The sequence below is a fragment of the Pimephales promelas genome, chromosome 4 (assembly GCF_988280905.1).
Source record: "Pimephales promelas chromosome 4, fPimPro1.hap1.1, whole genome shotgun sequence".
Classification (NCBI taxonomy): domain Eukaryota; kingdom Metazoa; phylum Chordata; class Actinopteri; order Cypriniformes; family Leuciscidae; genus Pimephales; species Pimephales promelas.
In genome coordinates this window covers 17,976,963-18,000,117 of record NC_142772.1, presented here as the reverse complement: position 1 = coordinate 18,000,117, position 23,155 = coordinate 17,976,963, and the positions used below count along the sequence as shown (strand labels likewise).

The following is a 23,155-nucleotide window of genomic DNA, read 5'->3' as shown; positions in this document are numbered from 1 at the left end:
AAAAATTGCTGAATCATGCTTTGTTTCATGCTTTGTTTGATTTGTGATTTTTAAAAAACACATGACCCTCTTTTCTTCAGAGAAAAGGAGAAATCTCAGACTTGGTTGCCTGTGATTGAGAAACATGACATTCCCATTGTGGTTGGAGTAGGTGTTTCTTTGGCATTCATTTTCATTGCCATGGCCTTTTATTCTCTGGTTCAGACAAATGATCCTGCTGCTATGCCTACAGGGAGAGCAGGTGAGACTTTAATATAATAAAAATAAACCTTGATACTCACTATACTAGCATAGAACTGTGATGAGTGAATGAGTTTTTCAAATGCATAAAAAAATGTATATATAATTTTTTTCCTCATAGCTCTGAGGTGTATGGGTGGGCCTTGCAGACATGGGGAACGCCTTGCGATGGAAAGGACATATGATAACAAGTTAGTTATGTTGAGAGCATTTATTAATTGTATAATGGGTTTGGAACGACATGAGTATTTAATGACCGAAATTTCTTTTTTTGCATGAACTATCCCTTTCATTGAGTTATAGTTTTTGTAACATTTTTTTAATGACGGCACATTTCAGAGCATTTGAGGATGATAATTTGGTGGCTGTTATTGAACAAAGCCCCAATATATCCGAGACAAGAGCGCTTCCAACAGAAAGCTGCCCATCCACCATGATGATAGACCCACCATTAGATGATGTGCAAGAGGGTTTCCATTCCCCCCATGACCTGCCAGTTATTGTGGAGACTCACCCGGAGCCTAGAGAGGAGGATCAGGTCAGTAGAAGTAGGGATGTGGCAGTGAGGACATTTTCCCACCTGTAAATTGATGTGTGACAACACTGGGGTTGGGGGTGTTGTTAGAGTTTTTCTCAATTTTTCACCTCGATTTTAAACTGCTTATGAATGCCCAAACGTATATTTTACTTTCCCTTTCGAATTTGCAATTGCTTGAATGGTGGGTTCACACAGAACTTCCTTCTTTAACGGTCGCTAATTGAAATATTGTTACAATTTAAGCAACTGTTTTCTATATATTTTAAGCTGTAATTTATTCCTGTGATGCAAAACGGAATTTTCAACATTACTCCAGTCTTCAGCGTCACATGATCCTTCAGAAATCATTCTAATATACTGATTTTACAGCGCAGTCTCATCCCAAGACGTCATATAACTGACCTCTTGGGACGTCTTTTGACCATACGTCAACATCCGCCGTTTTAGGGTACCCTTTAACGTCGGTTAGATGACGTTATCGGATCCTAACCCTTCCCCAGACCTAAACCTACCCCGTCACCTACAGTAACTGATGTTAAAGGTAAAGCGTCAGTTGTATGACGTCCCAGGATCGTTAAGTAACCAACGTTAAAGGGTACCCTAAAACGGCGGATGTTGACGTATGGTCAAAAGACGTCAGTTATATGACGTCTTGGGATGAGACTGTGTTAGATTTTAAAACGTTTCTAATTATTATCAATGTTGAAAACAATTTTCCTGCTTAATTTTTTTGTGGAAAGTGATACATTTTCAGGATTCAAAAGAACAGCATTTATTTGAAAAATAAATATTTTGTGAAATTACCAATGAAAGTTTTGATCAATTCTTTGCTGAATAAAAATATTCATTTCTTTAAAATAAAAAATTCGGATCCCAGATGTTTAAATGGTAGTGTAATTTAAGGGCTTCATAATTTATACACAGACTGTGAATATACTGTAACTTGTGTGATATGGACCAATTTTATTGCACCCTTGTCTTTTTTGGGATCTCGCAGCCCCTGGTCACCATTCACTGTCATTGTATGAAACAAACCAGCATTAAAGGGATACTCCACTTTTTTTTTTGGAAATAGGCTCATTTTACAACTCCCCCAGAGTTAAACTGTTGAGTTTTACCTTTTTTGAATCCAATCAGCTGATCTCCAGTTCTTGCGGTACCACTTTTAGCATAGCTTAGCGTACATCATTGAAGTGCACAAAACCATTAGCATTTCTCCCAAAAAAAATTACCAAAGTGTTGCGATATTTTTCCTATTTAAAACTTGACTCTTCTATAGTTACATTGTGCACTAAGACAGACAGAAAATGTAAAGTTGCAATTTTCTAGGCTGATATGACTAGGAACTATACTCTCATTCCTGCGTAATAATCAGGAAACTTCACTGTCGCACCATGAGTGCAGCAGGCGTAATGTTATGACTAGGGCTGTCAAAACGATTAATCGCGATTAATCGCATCCAAAATAAAAGTTTGTGTTTACATAATATATGTGGGTGTACAGTGTATAATTATTATATATATATATATAAATACACACACATGCTTGTATATATTTAAGAAATATTTTGTGTATATTCTGTATATAGATTTATATATAATTTATATTATATATAAATATTTTATATATAAATAATATTTTTTTCTTAAATATACATGCATGTGTGTTTTATATATATATACAAAATAATTATACACAGTGCCCCCACATATATTATGTAAACAGAAACTTTTATTTTGGATGCGATTAATCGCGATTAATCGTTTTGACAGCCCTAGTTATGACGCAGCGCCTGAAAATAGTGCCCAGCTTCCAACATGACTGGGACTAAGTTTGTGTAGTCATTGTGCCTGCTGCACTCATAGTACGGCAGTAAAGTGTCTTGATTATTACGCAGGAATGAGAGTATAGTTCCCTGCATATCAGCCTAGAAAATCACAACTTTACATTTTCTGTCTGTCTTAGTGCACGATGTAACTATAGAAGAGTCAAGTTTTAAATAGGAAAAATATCGAAACACTTTGGTAATTTTTTTGGGAGAAATGCTAATGGTTTTGTGCACTTCAATGATGTATGCTATGCTAAAAGTGGTACCGCCAGAACCGGAGATCGGCTGAATGGATTCAAAAAAGGTAAAACTCAACTGTTTAACTCTGGGGGGGTTGTAAAATGAGCGTATTTCCCAAAAAAGTGGAGTATGCCTTTAACGTTCTTCAACATGTATTAATTTTCTGTTAAATGATTAGATTGATTTTGAACTTGCTAGTATTATTCCTATTCAAAAAACGTAATCTCAGTGACTCCACACATTAAGAACGTACAGTCAATTTGAGCATTGAAATATATAAAGGAAGAAGCAACACTTACTTTTTAACAATATTGTGTCTTTTTTCCATTATGAATTAGCTGGAGACAATATTTGAGGAGGGGAAGGTGTCTCCCTCACCACATTCTGACATTCAGCTGCAGTGTATGGAGGACTGGAGGAGCAGAGAATTTGAACCATGTCAGGACGCCCCCTCACCTCCTCCAGCCAATCCAGCACCTGCCCAGGAGGAGGGTCTGCGGTCTTCCCTGACCCTCCAGACCACCGATCCCTCCTCAACTCCTGTGCGCCACAGCATTAGTATCTCCCACGGTTTCTCTCCCCTCATGCTGTCCCACTGCGTGTCTCTGGGCATGACCTCTGTGGCTGTGGATGTGCACTTCTACCCTTCGGCCCCCTCAGCAGCTGGCATTCCTCAATGCCCTGCTTTTGGGGCCCCGGGCCAGCAGGTGAACACCAGGCTGGACCATGAACTATCTGCACCCTCTGCTAGCCACAGTAAATAACAAGTGTGTTTAACAAATATTGAAGTCTCTTCTTTTTTTTTTAAATCGCTCTCTTCACTACTGTCAGTTAGTATAAAGATGGGGTTGATGCTTTTTCTCCCTCTTTTTTTTAATGATTGCCATTTCTTATAATGTTGATTTAACGAAAGGGCACCTAAGGAGTCTGAGCTCATATGGAGCCATGCGATAGAATTTCCGTACTTTCCCAGTACTATGTACTAAATTTAAATTTGATGTGACTTTTTACTGTACTGTACATCTGCTGTACTGCACTGAAAAAATACTGTTAAATTTACAGTAAAAAAATTAAGAAATTTAACATAAAGATAAAGTGACAATGTTTCCAGTATCACCAGATGGTGTGTTGGTAACATTACTAGTGGTATGTAACCGATAATAAAAAATAAGAAGAATTATCTGTAAATTATATGGCGATACATAGCCTAACTTCCAAAACCCATAAAGTTATTAATAATATTTGACAGTAAATTTACATTTGTTAGATGTTAAACCATTTTTAAAAATCACTATATATATACAAAAGTGGCATTAGGTCTGGAAGATATAACTAAAAATATTTATTTGGGCAAAATCTTATTTTTATATTAATCATCTCAATATTTGTGAATTAGTTTAAAAAGCTTTTTTAATATTTCCTTTTTTTCAATCAGATGAACCACCATTTCTTCCATAACAGATGTTTGGAATGTTTAATAATAAGGTAAAAAATACATGTAAAATTGTAGTTTGAATATTCAAGGATTTTTTCACTTTATGTTAAATTAATTAAAGAATATTTAATCATTTTATTTATATATAAGAATATATAGTTACAACAATAGGTACCATCATTAATTTTTACTAAGACATTTTAATATATGAAATATTGACATTTACAGAATAACAACCATGAAATCTTTTGTGGTCTGTATGATAAATATAATTCACTTTCAGCTTTTTGTTGTACTGTATATTTTTGTAGAAGGGAAGTATGCATATGCAGACACAAGGAATATTTGCAGGTAACATTTATCATTCATCAGGTTCACAGACACTTTTTTTCATATGCCAAGGAATTTAAAATACTGCAAGTATTTAAGAGTAATTAAATGTATATGTTAATGTATTTCTGAAAATTAGATAATATTCAGCTACTTTTCAAACATATTTTTAGGAAGTATTTCTACGAGCCTAACCATGGAATTGTGTAAAATATTGTTGGAAAAGGTCTCCACTTTAACGGAGAGTAAATGCAATGAGATCATGGAACTTAAAAGTTGTAAAATGGTTTAATTGTGCAACAACTTGACTGTTATTTCTGCTCGTGCCAAAGGTTAAACTACCCTTAACATTAGTTATTGCTGTGAACTGTATTCTTAAACATTAATCTCACAATTTTGGGAATATTGTACTTCATGGGTAACCAACTGTTGTAATTTCCTTTTACTGTATATAGAAGTAAAATTTATCAAATAATAAACTATGTTTCTTGTTGACTTTCTTGAACTTACACAAGTCATATTATAGGAAGCTGAGACACAAGTATTATTGAATAGCATTTAAACTATATAATTATATTCAGAACAATTAATAGTGTAATGAAAAGAGAAAATGTCATTCTCTGTATTAATGGCCTCAATTTGTTTTTAATTTGTTGAAATGGTAAGCATAATCACACCATTCAAATGTACAATTTAAAAACTTGTAAAATAGAATATTTTCTGTTTTATTTCAGTAAACCACTTTTGACAATTATCAGACGTACAGATTCAGTTCTTTTTGACAAACAAAATCACATTACAGAAAATTCTAATAATATTGGTGCTAAATGCTTACCTTTTGCTTAGAAGGACAGGGATAGTATATAAGGTTATATAAGTTTATTTCAAGGAAGATAAATTAATTCAACAGTAAACACTGAAAAAACAAAACAAACAAACAAACAAAAAAAAAAAAACGGCCAGTCACATATTCAAAGTTCAATGCCAAATTACTTTTTTCCCCCCAAGTTGAACAGTGCTTTAGACCATACATTTACTTAACAGATCAAACTATGAGGCAAATACTATGAGAATTAGAAAAGCTAAATATTTATTTTGCCTGCGGTGGACTGGTCATCCATTTGTCTAGGGTGTTTACCTGGGATAGACTCCACCGACCCGCATAATTTGGAAAATGGATGGATAGATGTTTGGCAACATGAGTGCCTGTAAACCTAAGGGTTGTTTTCGAGTCAACAATATACTAAAAACTGAAACGTTTTTAACTAAAATGATCCCCATTCACATGGATTCATGCAAATGACTAAAAACGATATTTTAGTCTATTATAGCTATTTCTACCCTATCTCACGACCAATTCGTACGAATTCGTACGAGTGATTCAAAAGTGGCTAATTCGTACTAATTCATACGACCTCACTCGTACAAATTTGTACGATTTGTCTAAACCCACGTGACGGTTATGTTTAGGGGCGGGGTCAGGGGTAGGTCATTCGTACGAATTCATACGAATTGGCTAATTCGTAAAATATGTACGATTTAGCTAAATCGTACTAATTCGTACGAGTGAGGTCGTACAAATTGTTACGAATTAGCCACCTCGTAAAATTCGTACGGATTCCCGTGAGATCGGGTTGGCTATTTTAACGATCTAAGCGCATGGTCTAAAGCACAAGGTGCAAGTGCACTCGTGTCAGTCAGAATCTACTTTTGCTTGTATAAAAGGATGGTCTAAAAAGGCTGTCCCTATTCTCTTAATGAGAAATGGGTGTGTTTTGGGCTTTACATGCAATAAACCAGAATCTCATCTCCCATTCTCTTTAAAAGCCAGTTGGCAACGAGCCATGGCGGATTTGCCATTAGCATGGCAGAATTTGCAAGCAGAAAGACTGAACGCTTCTCCAGAGAGGAAACGGATAGCCTATAGGCGCATATTACTAATGCGCTCTTTAAAAAACAACAACAAAAAAATACTGTTCAGGTCAATGGCACAGTCTATTTCAGTTGCCTTAAAATAGAACCCGATTCCAAAAAAGTTGGGACACTGTACAAATTTTGAGTAAAAAAAGAATGGAATAATTTAGAAATCTCATAAACTTATATTTTATTCACAATAGAATATAAATGACATATCAAATGTTGAAAGTGAGACATTTTGAATTGCCATGCCAAATATTGGCTCCTTTTGGATTTCATGAGAGCTACAAATTCCAAAAAAGTTGGGACAGGTAGCAATAAGAGGCCAGAAAAGTTAAATGTACATATAAGGAACAGCTGGAGGACCGATTTGCAACTTATTAGGTCAATTGGCAACATGATTGGGTATAAAAAAGAGCCTCTCAGAGTGGCAGTGTCTCTCAGAAGTCAAGATGGGCAGAGGATCACCAATTCCCCCAATGCTGAGGCAAAAAATAGTGGAGCAATATCAGAAAGGAGTTTCTCAGAGAAAAATTGCAAAGAGTTTGAAGTTATCATCATCAACAGTGCATAATATCATCCAAAGATTCAGAGAATCTGGAACAATCGCTGTGCATAAGGGTCAAGGCCGGAAAACCATACTGAATGCCCGTGATCTTCGGGCCCTTAGACGGCACTGCATCACACACAGGAATGCTACTGTAATGGAAATCACAACATGGGCTCAAGAATACTTCCAGAAAACATTGTCAGTGAACACAATCCACCGTGCCATTCACTGTTGCCAGCTAAAACTCTATAGGTCAAAAAAGAAGCCATATCTAAACGGGAACCAGAAGCGCAGGCGTTTTCTCTGGGCCAAGGCTCATTTAAAGTGGACTCTAGCAAAGTGGAAAACTGTTCTGTGGTCAGACGAATCAAAATTTGAAATTCTTTTTGGAAAACTGGGACGCCATGTCATCCGGACTAAAGAGGACAAGGACAACCCAAGTTGTTATCAGCGCTCAGTTCAGAAGCCTGCATCTCTGATGGTATGGGGTTGCATGAGTGCGTGTGGCATGGGCAGCTTACACATCTAGAAAGGCACCATCAATGCTGAAAGGTAAAGTTCTAGAACAACATATGCTCCCATCCAGACGTCGTCTCTTTCAGGGAAGACCTTGTATTTTCCAAAAAGACAATGCCAAACCACATAATGCATCAATTACAACATCATAGCTGCGTAGAAGAAGGATCCGGGTACTGAAATGGCCAGCCTGCAGTCCAGATCTTTCACCCATAAAAAAAAAACATTTGGCGCATCATAAAGAGGAAGATGCAACAAAGAAGACCCAAGACAGTTGAGCAGCTAGAAGCCTTTATTAGACAAGTATGGGACAACATTCCCATTCCTAAACTTGAGCAACTTGTCTCCTTAGTTCCCAGATGTTTGCAGACTGTTATTAAAAGAAGAGGGGATGCCACACAGTGGAAAAAATGGCCTTGTCCCAACTTTTTTGAGATGTGTTGATGCCATGAAATTTAAAATCAACTTATTTTTCCCTTAAAATTATGCATTTTCTCAGTTTAAACATTTGATATGTCATCTATGTTGTATTCTAAATATAATATTGAAATTTGAAACTTCCACATCATTGCATTCTGTTTTTATTCACAATTTGTACAGTGTCCCAACTTTTATGGAATTGGGTTTGTAGCAGCACGCCAACAATGCGCCTGAAAACACCTCGTTTTCAGTCCAGACCATGGGCTCACCAATGCATTTGCTATTAAAACCACAGGCTATTTACAGGATGGGAAAATGATAACTGCGTCAGGCTGAAACTGGCAAAAAACACTTGGCCCTGCATTGCGCCGAGTGTTTGATAGGGCCCTGAGAGCCTATAGACTGAAGACATAATATGCATGCACGTGCAAAGTACATGCTGAAAATAACGCTATTGTAAATGAACGGCCAAATTGAATAAAACGTTTGAATTACTTAATTGAAAATCATCCCTCAATGTCATTTGCACAAAGCTATTTGTTCAGATTTTATTCAAGTAAAAAAATGTTTTAACTTTACACCAACAGAAGCCATTTTAATGGTTAGATCAAGTAGGTAACAAATAAGGTAATAGATGCCCATGTTCACTGTATAAAGTAAATGGTAAACCATACTGATAACACTTTACAATACGGCTCCATTAGATAAAGTTAGTGAATGCATTAACAAATATTAACTGACAATGATCAGTAGGCTACATTTGTTATCTTAATTATTGATGTGAACACGCATGTGTTTTTGTTGTTTACATGGAGTTTATAGAACCCTTATAGACCATTTCACAAGATGTAAACAACACTGGTCCAGAAGCACTTCCTGTTTCAGTTTGTAACTGTTTTCTTTATTTCACATGTAAAGAAAACATTGTAAAGATCTTTGTTTAAATTTTTGATTCAGTTTTAAATGTTCTGTTGGTTGTATTTTATCCCAGCTTTTATGTAGTGTTAAAAAACTGAAACAGGAAGTCCTTCTGGACCAGTGTTGTTTACATCTTGTGAAATGGTCTATACATTGTAGTTTATATAACCCTTAACAGTAGCGTTTTCAAAAACTTGCACTTTGAAAACCGTTTCCCTCAAAATGCAGTTATCATGTAAATGTACGGCCAAAATGCATACAAAGTTTGAAAATGGCCCCTCATATTAATAAATGCTTTAGAAGTAATTTTCAGTGTTAGTTCTTGTTAACTAATAACAAATGGAAACTAATTTTAAAGTCCTACCACAATACTGAATAGAATTACCAACCTCGTAAATCCTCTAATCCTCGGATATTTTGTTAAGCTCCACCTTTAGTTATTGTTTCTAACTCAGACACAAACTTCCCATAAACACTTCATAAAATAAACTGGATATTATTGTTAACAGCATGATTTTCAGTAAAATATGCTCATTAAGTGGGCTGGGATAAATTGTTAAAGGGATAGTTCACTTTGAAATTAATTTTTGATATGTTTTAGCTTACCTCAAGAGCATCCAAGATGTAGGTGTCTTTGTTTCCACAGCATTTTCAATTTTGACATTTTTTGGTCAAACCGTTGTTGTTGGTCAGTCATATAATGCAGGCGGTCCACCTCAAAGAGCATGAACAGAGAAGTCAAAATTAAACGTGATTTAATGACTCGTAAATGTAAGTACACACCGATGGCCTAAGACACGAAACGAGCGGTTTGTGTGAGAAAACGAACAGTATTTATATCATTTTTACAGCCGTCAAACTGATCTGAATCAGATGTCCAACTGAACTGAACTGAACCGTCTTCCAGACGTTACGCCGGAAGTGATCGCTTGCGTGTGTACGTCACGCATTGTTTACACGGAGATTTCGGAAGTTTTACCTTTCACTAAACATATTTAGATATATCGAAATAGTCTTCCATTGCGATTTCCCGTACATCTAATATGTTTATTGAATGGTAAAACTTCCGTGTAAACAATGCGTGACGTACACACGCAAGCGATCACTTCCGGCGTAACGTCTGGAGACGTTTCAGTTCGGTTCAGTTGGACATCTGGTTCAGATCAGTTCGACGGCTGTTAACAAGAGGTAAAAACGATATAAATACCGTTCGTTTTCTCACACAAACCGCTCGTTTCATGTCTTAGGCCATCAGTGTGTACTAACATTTATGAATCATTAAATCATGTTTAATTTTGACTTCTCTGTGCATGCTTTTTGAGGTGGACCCCCTAAAACTGCATTATATGACTGACAGACAACACCGGTTTGACCGAAAAATGTCAAAATGGAAAATACTGTGGAAACAAAGACGCCTACATCTTAGATGCCCTTGAGGTAAGCTAAAACATATCAAAAATTGTTTTCAAAGTGAACTATCCCTTTAAGTTAAATAATAAAAGAACAATGGCTGGCAAATACTTTTTAATCATGGTCATAATGCTTTGAAAAATTGATATTTGAGTACAAGACCTGTTGTTGTTGTTGTGTTTTTATTTTATTTTTATTGTATTTATGTGCTGCTGTGACATATAAATTTCCCCCCTGGGGATTAATAATCAATCAATCAATCAATCAATCAATCAATCAATCAATTAAGACGGGACTTAGCAAAGAGTCAGTCAAGTCCATAAAATACTCATGTGTGTTCTTTCTGAACATTATTTCATATTGCAAAAGCATTCATTATATGGTAACGCTTTATAATAAGGTTCATTAGTTTCTTAGCACGAATAATGAACAGCACACATACAGCATTTATTAATATGTGTTAATGTTAATTTCAACATTTACTAATACATTATACTGTACACATCTTGTTAACATTAGTTAATGCATTGTGAACTAACATGAACAGCTATATTTTTTATTAACTAATGTTAACAAAGATATTGCTCATGTATTTCTCATGGTTAGTTCATGTTAGTTAATACATTAATATTAACTAATGAACCTTGTTGTAAAGTGTTACCCATTATATTGTAATATTATGAAAAATGATTCTTCAATCACCTTGTAACAAATAACAACTCTCCAATAACTAGTTCATTTCTGGTATACAAGTTTATTATTTTTATCAAATTACTTGAATATCATTAAGCTTCTTATTAAAGATCAAAATTGTGGTCTTTGATTTAAAACAGATTGGAGAAGTACATTGTGCTAAAGTTCACCACCATGAGATGTCCTCTGTTGTTTATAATCTGATGGAGGAGTATGGAAAGATACATAAGGACACCATTTTGTATTGAGGCAAACCAGTCTCTTCAAAGAAGCAGAGTTTACTATATCAAAGCCGGTCTGCCCCCCAAATGTACTGGGCTTCCAGTAGTCAGGGGAGCAAATGGGATTTCCCATCAGGCCTTTTAGGGAAAATGGGGCTCCCATTTCCACCATACTTTCGCCAAATATCGCACCAGGTCGTGTCTTCTCTAGAAGAAGAGCTGGGTAGAATTCTAGCGAATCAATATCGCCGTAGAGTTCCTCTAGTTCTTTAGCCATTTCTTCATCTCCTGTAAAACAGTAATTTCAGCCATTAATCGCCTATACACCCTGCATAAATATAGTGTGCAGATGGGTAGCGCATGTGTTGTGTAGTAAGCACCTAAACATTGTTTAAACATTAAGTATATAAAAAGTAACCCTGAATTTATTTCTCTCATTACCCCTTAAGAATAAATGATAAATCAAATGCATGCGGACCTCTTAAAAATAATATATAGTGAGCATTCAAGAAACCACAGAAGCTCTTTATGATAATTTGTCCATGATTCTTTCCTTGTACTTTTCATTGTAAATGAAGCTTTAAAAAGGTGTTAGTACAATCATACCTGTAAATTCAGAGAATGATGTATAGGGTTTCAGATTGAATCTCTTGCGATACTCATTGAAGGGCTGAAGTCGAAGCTCCCTCGATTCAGTGATGGCCCCCTCAGCTACTTTGCACACCACTGGGTGAATATTATGACCACCTCCGATCTGTTCCAGCACAAAGAGATTTATAATTAAAAAATATATATATACAAAATGAGCCATCTTTACCATAAATAAAAACGATCATTTAAAAATACGTTGTACGTTAAATCTCTTAGAGAAACATTACATTCCTTGGTGAAATGACATTTTCAACTATTAAAAATAAGTAAACACATAATTATCTACAGTGCCTGTTGTTTTTTTGCACACCAAGGCTGCATTTATTTAATAAAAGTGAGAATTAGACTCTAAACCAAGTGACCGAATATTTGAAAATGTAATTTTTTTGCATTTATTAAACAGAAATCTTTTGTTACATTATGTCTTCACTTTCACATTTGATAAATTTAATGCATCCTTAATGAATATAAGTTTTAATTACACTCTTAGTGAATGGTCTCATAGTTTGAACAAAAATGTTAAGCAGCAAAAACATAGTAATAATAATAATAAAAATAAATGTTTCTTTAGCTGCAAATCAGCATATTAGAATGATTTCTGAAGAATCATGTGGCACTTAAGACATCACAGGGATACATTAAATTGTTACATTTCTAAAAATAGAAAACAATTATTGTAAATTTTAATAACATTTCACAATTGCTGTTTTAGTGATATTTTAATTAAATAAAAGCAGCCTTGGTGAGCATAAGAATTTTGGAATGTGTATTTCAATGTTTACCATTTATCAACATTAGTTCAAGGTTCTGCAGAGCTTTTTGTTGATATTCTGCAGGCACATATTATGTGTGATCCTACCCACAAGGCTGATTATGCTCTGATGTAAAGGCTTGATGTTTATCTAACAGAAATCCCACCATCATACAAGTTTCTCAGAATCATACCCATCAGATTATACCAACACACATATACATACTACATATACACCACACACACACACACACACACACACACACACACACACAACAAATGTTTCTGTCTGTATTCTGTTGTTCAGCTAAACTATTTTACAGTTAAAGCGATACTCCACCTAAAAATGTACCGCCCCAGACGTATGACTTTTTCCTTCAGATGAACACACACACAACAAAAACAAAAAAAAACAAAAAACAATCTCTTTAATATAATTTAATTGAAGTGGATAAATATCTCAAAGTTAAAGGGTTAGTTCACCCAAAAGTGAAAATTAAGTCATTAATTACTCACCCCCATGCTGTACCAACCCCGTAAGACCTTCGTTCATCTTCGGAACACAAATAAAGATATTTTTGATTGAATCTGAGAGCTGGATCAGTCCTACATAGACTGCCGAAGGGACTGGCTCTTGGCGGCCCATAAAGTCATTAAAGAAAAGGTTTAAATATTCCATGTGCCTACAGCGGCTCAATTATAAGTTTATCAAGCGACGAGAATACTTTTTGTGCGAAAAAAACATAAATAACGGCTTTATTCGACTATTCCATTACTTCCTTATGGGCGCATGTGCGAGAACTGAGACGAGGACGTTCTCCTTCGACTTGTTACCGGCTGCTCACCGCTTAGGAGTATTACCGCCCCCTACCGTATAAGATGATGTGCTGATATAGCTGGAAGTGCAAAACTTTCTGTTTACAAGCAGAGGAAGATGCGCGCTGTACGCTTTTCAATTTGAGTATTTTCCGCACTACAAGGTGCACTTAAAAGCCTTTAATCTCCTCAAAAAACGACAGCGTGCCTTATCATCATCTTATACGGTAGGTGGCAATAATACTCCTAAGCGGTGAGCAGCCGGTAAAAAGAAGTAGTCAAAGGAGAACCCATATATACACTAGACCTCACCTGGGGGTTCTAAGCATGCGTCAAAACCACCGCCATCTTGGAACAGGGGTCTTGTCATAGGAAGTAGCTAGGTAACGCTGCTATCTCTGCCTTTACTTCGAATTCATTGATGGTGGCGGACTTTTGTGCAGCGTATGAAGTTCACGGATGAAATCTGAACTAGGAAGAATGTTTAAAAAAAAAAAAAAATAAATATATTTTTTTTTTTCTTTCTGGAATCAATGATAAATACATGTCTGACCGTTGGAACAAACCAAAAAACAAGAAAAATCGCATTCATGATGATTAATGGTGATTTTATTTGCGTTAGACCTGTGTACATTGACGCTGATGCATTAAAGTATTAAAGTGGAGGGGCTCCCCTGTTTCAAGATGGCGGCTCTATTGACGCATTCGTTCTAATGAACTGCCGTATCCAAGGTGAGGTCTAGTGTATATGTCTATGAGGAGAACCGAGGAGAACGTCCTCGTCTCAGTTCTCGCGCATGCGCCAATAAGGAAGTAATGGAATACTCGAATAAAGTCGTTATTTATGTTTTTTTTTCACACAAAAAGTAGTCTCGTCGCTTGATAAACTTATAGTTGAGCCGCTGTATTCACATGGAGCATTTAAACCTTTTCTTTAATGACTTTATGGGCCGTCAAGAGCCAGTCCCTTAGGCATTCTATGGAAGAGTGATCCAGCTCTCAGATTACATAAAAAATATCTTTATTTGTGTTCGGAAGATGAACGAAGGAACAGCATGGGGGTGAGTAAATAATGACTTAATTTTCATTTTTGGGTGAACTAACCCTATAATGCTTCCAAAAACATGCAAAGTGAACAAGAAAGTAATCCATGCAAACCCCAGTTATTAAATTGAATGTGCTCTCTCCCAAAAACAAAACTAAGTGCCAAGGTGTCTGTGACAACCTCCTAAAAGGGCAGAACAGGCCCCTGGTTACCATGGCAGCAAAGATATGCCAGTGAGATAAGACATGATTTACCAAGTAGAAAAATGCAGAAGGTTGTCAAATGCAACAGCATAGACCAGAAAGAAAAAAATAGACACAGGCAAACCATACTATTCTCCATTAATTCACATACAAATGTACTATGAAGGAACATGCTTAACCCCAGGACATATGTATCATTACCGTTTTGTGTATTGTCTTTGTATTGAATACCATTTTATGCATGCCTTATGTTAGAACTAGTTAATGTAACCTTATCTATATCATGCTTCCAATCAAAATGGTCCTTGTTTAACGGCCAGCACATTGGTGTATTTCACCTCTTTATAGCATGCATTGTATGCTTGTTATATTGATCAGAGTTTGAAGGGACACAAACTGCCACCTCAAACTGATCATGCAAATGAGTCAGCTTCCAATCAAAGAAACCTTTCCCACTTGAAAATTACACCTTTCTCATTGCTCAAGCTAAACTAAAGGGTTTAAGAAGACTCAAAGTCAAAAGGCTCCAACACAAAATTTTACTAATAACAAGACAACAAACAGGTACAGGCTGGCAGACGGTACACACACAAAGGTAACATTCACACTCTAAACTCAATCATGAATAAAGTAGAATCGACAAGGACTACTTCTTTGTTTTTAACGGCAGTGGATGTGCCCACTTCCGGTATGTGGAAGAGATTATGTTTGATTATGTTCCTGAAAATGACGATCATAATTTAGCCTTCTGTGCTGCGCATTTTGTGGAAGACAGCTTCCAGAATCTCCACGAATTCAACAAGAAACTGTTACTAAAACATGAAGCAGTTCCAACTTTAAAACCAGAGGCAGCAGTTGTTGGGCCACAACCTGTAAGTAGGCTAAGACTTAATCATTTTAAATGTATTTGCATGTATAATTCCAGACGTAGCCTTGTGTTTTATTTTTTTCAAATACCAGTGCTGGCTTTATAGCCACTAGGCTACTAGTTATGCTAATTTGTGTCTACGACAAACGCATACAAACATTATGGACTTGAATTTTGTATAAGTACTAATGTTTGAAACGTATTTTTCATGTATATATGCTTTATGATGTTATTTTCGATTTGATCAAGAACGTAAACTAATGCCAACGCTGTTTGAGTATAACATTAGTAGCCAGTCAGTTGCTATTGTCAGTCTCTATGCCAATTCATCCACTCCCTTTCACCCCTACATGTGCTGGAACCCACACAAATTGTACCTGTCCTCCTTGATTTGTTATCCTTGTAACTGACTGAAGGACAATACATCCTGACAGCTTTTCGAGGGAAAAGACCTAAACTAAGCAATGACGATGAATCAGAGCATATCAGCACCTTTTCTAGTCTTGTTTTTTCCACTCACCCTAATGCGACTAACACTGCCACCATTTCCACTGTGTACATACCTAAGAAAATCTGTTTTTCTATTAATTCCTATCAGGGATGCGCGGCTTGATCCGAAATGAGCGGGTGCCTGCGGTCACCCGCGGTTACCCGCAGTTACGGGTCATCCAAAAATGTTTTTAATGATATTCGGGTCGCGGTCGGTCGGGTCGTTTGAAAAAAGATGCCAAAACATTTGTATTAATATAGCACTAGACACAATTTTTGATGAAATATACAGCCCTACACATTATTGGCTGAATAACTGACACGAAGATAACACATCAGTCGAAACAGTTCTCGGTTCTGTACTGGTGATTCGAGAACCGCTGTCCCTGTGCGTTCGGTAGTCCACAGTATCAGCTGCTCGTGCTCATCACAACAGTGGCACCAACATGTCTCGGTTACTGGAGTAAAATATAATTCAGGATATTGATTTATTTCGATTCGTAGGCGACCGTCAGGCATGTCTGAAAGTGAGTAACTTTAGTAACTTGTGGATCAGCACTGACGCAAGACGTGAACTGTTTCGAACGATTTAGTTCGATTTTGTGTACTGGTTCGACCGGTTCACTAAAAAGAGCCGGTTCAAAAGAACGATTCGTTCACGAACCGGCCATGTCTATGATCACTACAGTCTGCAGAGAGATGGAGGCGGCAGAGAAAAGGTGAAGACTGGGGAGTGGAAGCTCCGCAAATACACAAATAGAAAGAGTAAAAGTGTGGGAGACATTTACTGAAATAATGAAAGATGATGACCAAAGTGCTGGCTTTGTTATGTGTAGGCCTACGTCTTCTTGCGATGCTGTGTTGTTACACGTCTATGGCTCAATAACGCTCCGATGAGCATTTACTACTTTTAAAAAATGCGGCCAGGAAGCGGGTCGGGTACAATATTTTTTTACTTTTTTTGCGGTCCGAGTTGCGGGCGGGTAGTTGAAAACGTCGGTCGGTTGCGGGTTGTTTATACATTGACCCGCGCATCACTGATTCCTATTCCTTTAGCAGGTATTGCCACCCCATATCCTGTCACCCCTGTCTCAGGTTTCTTAGAACCATCTATATATACACACATGTATGAATTCTTTATAATCTTTATTTATGTGGTACTTGAATGTCCTTACCAAAACTATTTGATCTCTGCCTCATCCTTATTGGAGATTGCTATTCCTTCCTCAGTAGTTAGAGCTGGAATTTCCCATTCTCCTTACTCCTCATCTGTAGGGCCTGGACCCATCAGACACACACTAATTATTCATTATATACAAAGTTTAACTCCAAAGCTAACACCCCCAATGAAACGAACACAAGAGCTGAAACAGTGTCATGTTACAGGGCTGAGAAGGAGATTTTACAACCTCCTCAGGAATGTGGCCACACGGGCAAGAGAGAGACAATGGGAAGACAGAAACCCAGTATTATACAACCAGCTAATGGTCAATGTAACCTCACCTGTATCATGCCTCCTACCCAATTAATCCTCATTTAATGACTCAAACTTTGATGTACATCACCTTCTCTTAGAATGCAATGTGGATTTGTTATGTCTATTTGAGAATGAATGAACAGTCTAAGCACACTGGGGACAAAGACCATAAATCAACCAAGAGCCACTTTCCCTCTCAGACATGGCACCTTTCTTATTGGTCAGTCAACCTTTAGGGGTTGGATCTTTCTCAAGCTTTATTAGAGACAGTCCACATGTGACCTCACTCTCTTGGGTTTTCTCATCCAGCTGCAACACTGTTTCTGGTGATACTGGGGAACAGCTTCCCCCTCAACATGGCCCAGGGCCCGACAGGCCTTGATCCAACCAGAAATGCGCTAAGGCAGGAGAGAGAAGACTCTCACAAAGAACCAAGAATAATCTCAGGAGTTTGGAACCACGGCTCCAACCAACAATGACTCCAATCACCCACTGTTCCGACTTCCTCACTTCTCCTGGGTGCTCGGGGTGGCCTCAACGGTGGTTCAGGCCTTGACCAAAACTGCCATGTGCTCATAGAGAAAGAAAACGTTCAAACAACTTCCACTTGCCACTGCCGGAACCCAATTCAATAAAATGTGGAAATGAAATGCTGTTGGTTCTTTTAAGAGTTCACATGGATCTTCTCATAGTTCCTTTCCCTGTTTCCCATTTCATTCTGTCACTCACCTATTTATCTAGGTATGCATGTATGTATGTATATAGGTTTGTTTAGTTTCTTCATGTTTATGATTTAGTTAATAAAACTTGTGCACTTTATGTATTTGTGTCTGATTCACTGCTTGCAAACGTCACTTTTACAATCTTGATCTTGCTACATGCTCAAAGTGCTGTACATGCCAAGAAATAATTATTCTTCTGTGGCTATGGAAGATACCCTATTCTTAGAATAAATGAACAACGAGTTTGTTGGACGAACTGAATCCAATTAACTGACCCAAATATTCATAATTAAAGGTTTAGTTCACCCAAAAATGAAAATTAAGTCATTAATTACTTACCCCCATGCTGTACCAACCCCGTAAGACCTTCGTTCGTCTTCGGAACACAAATGAAGATATTTTTGATTAAATTTGAGAGCTGTATAACTACCACATTGGCTCCTAAGGGACTGCCTCTTGACGGCCCAAAAAGTCAATGAAGAAAATGTTTAAATATCCCAAGTGACTACCGTGGCTCAACTATATGTTTATCAAGCGACGCGAATACTTTTTGTGCGAAAAAACAAACAAAAATAACGAGTTTATTCGACTATTTCTTTTCTTCCTTGTAGGCCAGAACGAGAATTCCTTAGATTTCCACGACGCATGCGCGAGATTTGCGATCTGCTTACACCAGCTTACACTACTTCAGATCGCAATTCTCGCGCATGCGTCGTGGAAATCTATAAGGAAGTCTCGTTCTGGCCTACAAGGAAGAAAAGAAATAGTCGAATAAACTCGTTATTTTTGTTTGTTTTTTCGCACAAAAAGTATTCGCGTCGCTTGATAAACATATAGTTGAGCCACGGTAGTCACTTGGGATATTTAAACATTTTCTTCATTGACTTTTTGGGCCGTCAAGAGGCAGTCCCTTAGGAGCCAATGTGGTAGTTATACAGCTCTCAAATTTAATCAAAAATATCTTCATTTGTGTTCCGAAGACGAACGAAGGTCTTACGGGGTTGGTACAGCATGGGGGTGAGTAATTAATGACTTAATTTTCATTTTTGGGTGAACTAACCCTTTAACCACAACAAGTTATTATTGATTATTAATATTTCATAGACCCAAGTTCTTTACATATCCTTTTTATCATTCCCCAAACCTCTCCTTCAGGTGTTGATCTTCCTATTGCATTGCAAAATGTCTTCCAACTTGCCCTTTAAGCTTGACGTACTGTTTCTCACATTAGCCTGTGCCTTTTTATACTGAATCAAATGCTGCATGTTATGGGTGTTTTTAACTAGTTTAAATGCTCTATTCCTTTTTTTTAACAGCCTGACGACACTCTTCTGTCCACCATGGTACCAGTTTTTTATTCCTTCTTTGTTTACTCTTGGGAATAGATCCAGCTGCTGGCATAATCATTTCTGATGTTATTTGTTTTTTTGTTCAGTCTAAATTTCCAGAAATTACTATCTTAGATAATGATTCCTCAGTTAATTGCTGGAATTTGACCCAATCTGCTCTTCTAAAACCCCATTTAAGTATTCCTTCACCTGGTCTTATTTCCACTTGCTCTCCCACTGAGCATGATACTGGGTAGTAATCACTGCCCACCGTTGTATTGTTTGAAACAGGCCAGTTACTTATTCCAGCTAAGGGATTAGACAAATCTAAAGCTAATTCCTTTCCTGTTGTTATGTTAATTCTTGTTCCTCCACCGTCATTCATTCACACTAATTCCTTATCATCCATCAAATCTTCAATTACCCTTCCATTTACATCTGTCTGTGAACCCCCCCCCCCCATATTTTACTGTGAGCCTTAAAATCTGCACACGATATTACTTTTTCTCTATTATTTCCTTTAATTCTTAACTTATCTACTTCCAAACTTTAGCAAGGATTATAGCAATTTTCTATAACAACTTCCTCCCCTCTTACCCACAATGCTACAACAATATATTCTAGATCCTTTCCCTTTTCTAGTACCCTGTGGCTTCGTCCCAATTCGCCTACTTATACTACGCCCTTTGTGAAGAAAAAGTACACACTTTTGAGTGTGTAGCAAAGGAGTAGGCAAGCTTTGGGACATACTACTTCGTCATGACGACACTCATGGAAACATGGAAAAGATACCTTTTATCGCATGTCCAGGCGCGTCCGGTTAGGGTTGTTTGGATTACCTTCTCTTTGTTTGGTTTTTAAAGCATCAACTTTGAAGCTCTGGGATGGCATGAGGGTGAGGGAAGTAATTTTGGGGTAAAATTTTAAGTATGGGGCTTCCATGTCTTTCTGCAATAAAACACTTACAGACATGTTTCCATATAGGAGGGTGGTAAACTCATTGGAAATTACCATTGGAATGACAAAAACAGACCTAAACATAACCCAGACACAACCCAAGGCTCACTGCACCTTCCCTTTTAGAACTGATGTTGAAGTGATTAAGTTCTCCCTAACCCTCATGGTGTCATTACCTGTCCTGCAGGTTGGGTTGAGAAGGCCTCGACCAACTTCTCCACCCCGTAGTGCATGAGGATAGAGGTGTTGAAAAGGAACTGAGAGTACTGGATATCATCTCCATCGATGTGGAAGCTGTCAGGCATGAGCGGGTGCCAGTGGTAAAGCTGACTGAACTCCACAGAAATGCGGTTCTGGTACTGGAACTGTGAGGTGAACAGTATCTTGGGATCAAACCGGAGCTTCAGCCGGTAACCACTCAGATGCTGCACATAGTCCTCGATCACAATACGAATGGTCTCACCTTGAGTTTAGAGAGTCAACATTTTACAATAAATTAGTAAAAACTGACATTATGTAAATAGTGTACCACAAAGGAAAACTGTGAGCACTCTTGAAAACCTTTTTAAATTATAACAGATTTGAATATAATATAATAATAGCATCAGAGTTGAAATAGACACCAAGGTTGGAGGAAATTCATAATTTATGAATTTTCTCTCTTTCAATAAATGACTTTTAACAATAATGTTAATTTGTTAAATATAAATATACTGAAATATAATATTTAAAAAAAAATCTCTTGTATGAAAAATGATATGTATAAATAACGTACGTACTAATATGACCCTGGACCTCAAAACCAGTCACGTGGTCACAATTTTGGCTGAGATTTATACATCATATGAAAGCTGAATAAATAAGCTTTTAATTGATGAATTGTTAGGATAGGACAATATTTGGCCGCAATCCAACTATTTTAAAATCTGGAATCTGAGGGTGCAAAAAAAAAAAAAAAAAAAAAAAAAAAAATCAAAACTCGCCTTTAAAGTTGCCCATTTATACAATTGTGCTGCATTCACTCACAAAAATAAATGTTTTATTTATTTACGGTAGGAAATTTACAAAATATCTTCATGGAACATGATCTTTACTTAATATCTAAATCTTTACTTAAGATTTTTGGCATAAAAAAAAAATCTATTTATTGCCACAAATATATCTTATTATAATATAATATAAGTATTTATAATGTAATATAACGTTATCCAACTTAACCTTAGTTTTCTCTAGAAAGGGAATGGCTGTCTAGCGTGCTCATTGGCTGCTCTGCGGCAACTGCAGCAGCCTACCACTGAGCCTGGCGTGACGTCACACCCAATGGTGGCGCTTCGGGCACACTACGCATCACAGCCCGCTCTAGGGGGTGTGCCTAAGCGTATAAAAGCACAGCTCAGAGGCTGCTTCCCTGGTTTCATCATCTGAAGTGAAAATTGCTCGTGGCGGGAGCACGGCCGGTTACGCAAAACTCGCTCCCTCTCATTCTCTTCCGAGAGGTTCTCTCGTATTGCGGAAGTTTAGCTTACGCTACGGGAACCCCTTGTCAACGCCGTACGCGCCAAGCATCCACTTTATGAGTCCCAGGGAGTCAGGGGAACACTGAAAAGTGGGAATTCAGGCAGCCGACACATGGGAAATGCTGAGCGGTGCCGCCGGGCTGCATGTTGCGTATCAGCCCACATATCTGCAGATTAGAGCTGGTTAGTTGAAAGTAGCCTGCGCACAAGCACGTGGGCAGGACATACACATATTAGATTGACAGAAGTCTCAGTGGGTTCATCCTTCTGGCTCCTCTTAGGAAGTGTATGAACAACTTGTTCCTTCCTAGTGTCCGGCCTTGCTTCGACCTAGAGAACGTTGCAACGGCCGCCACGAAACCTTTAAGCGTGGATTGGGGCCTGCCCTTATCCAACAGTTCTTGAAGGAAACCGAGCACCTGCGAGACCTCACCCCTATGCGGGTTCAGATTTCTGTCTGTGCATGGTTTGGAGAAAACAGACCATTTAGACGCATAGATCCATCTCGTAGAGGGAGCTCTAGACTGCTTGATGGTGGTTCTATGGCCCCTTGGCACAGCAGTTTGGCTATTTCTGCACAGAGTAGATGTGCTACTTCCGCATTCACTGTCGACTCTTGTCCGTGTGACAAAACTTGGGGGACGGCGAGCGAACTGAAGTGCATAGCCCTGTCATATTGAGCTTAACACCCACTCTGAAACCTCTGGAATCGCTTCCCATGATTTTGCATGTGTAGCCAAGGGGAGGATGGTCTCCGGGTCCCGATCGCTACACACTGTGGGCTTGGGGAACTGAACTGGAGATTTGCCCTCTGTGCTTAAACAAAGCAGCTCACTGACAATCGCTTTAAGCTGATTTGTCAGTAATGACCCGATTACACCAAATGGGGGGGAGGGGGGGGGGTTTAACGATTTTGATACGTTTTTGAAGCGTGAGCTGCGTTTGAGGCAGAGCGATTGACAGTGAGCGCGAGCGCTCGTGAGCAAGCTTGCGACGTAGATTCTATGAGGAACGTCTTGCTGACAGTGATGGCACGCTGTTTCATACATGACACCCCGGTTACCTTGAACAGGGA

At 37.8% G+C, this 23,155-nt stretch overlaps 2 protein-coding genes across 4 annotated transcripts in view; one reads left to right on the top strand and one right to left on the bottom strand.

Annotated features, from left to right (window-relative positions):
- The window catches only part of LOC120477492 (uncharacterized), a 70,732-nt gene extending 65,642 nt beyond the window's left edge, over window positions 1-5,090 (top strand). For all 3 annotated transcript variants that reach the window (XM_089130037.1, XM_089130038.1, XM_089130036.1), the window contains 4 exons: window positions 81-241; window positions 362-431; window positions 580-778; window positions 3,185-5,090. In XM_089130037.1, coding sequence (XP_088986163.1) covers window positions 81-241; window positions 362-431; window positions 580-778; window positions 3,185-3,610 — 856 coding nt within the window. In that variant the 3' untranslated portion in view covers window positions 3,611-5,090. The remainder of the gene's footprint in view (window positions 1-80; window positions 242-361; window positions 432-579; window positions 779-3,184) is intronic.
- Window positions 5,091-10,507: 5,417 nt separating this feature from the next.
- ptgs1 (prostaglandin-endoperoxide synthase 1) overlaps window positions 10,508-23,155 on the bottom strand; it is a 33,525-nt gene continuing 20,877 nt past the window's right edge. Inside the window, exons 9-11 of the mRNA XM_089130030.1 lie at window positions 20,740-21,026; window positions 11,863-12,010; window positions 10,508-11,544 (exon numbers count right to left, since the gene is read on the bottom strand). Coding sequence (XP_088986156.1) covers window positions 11,195-11,544; window positions 11,863-12,010; window positions 20,740-21,026 — 785 coding nt within the window. The 3' untranslated portion in view covers window positions 10,508-11,194. The remainder of the gene's footprint in view (window positions 11,545-11,862; window positions 12,011-20,739; window positions 21,027-23,155) is intronic.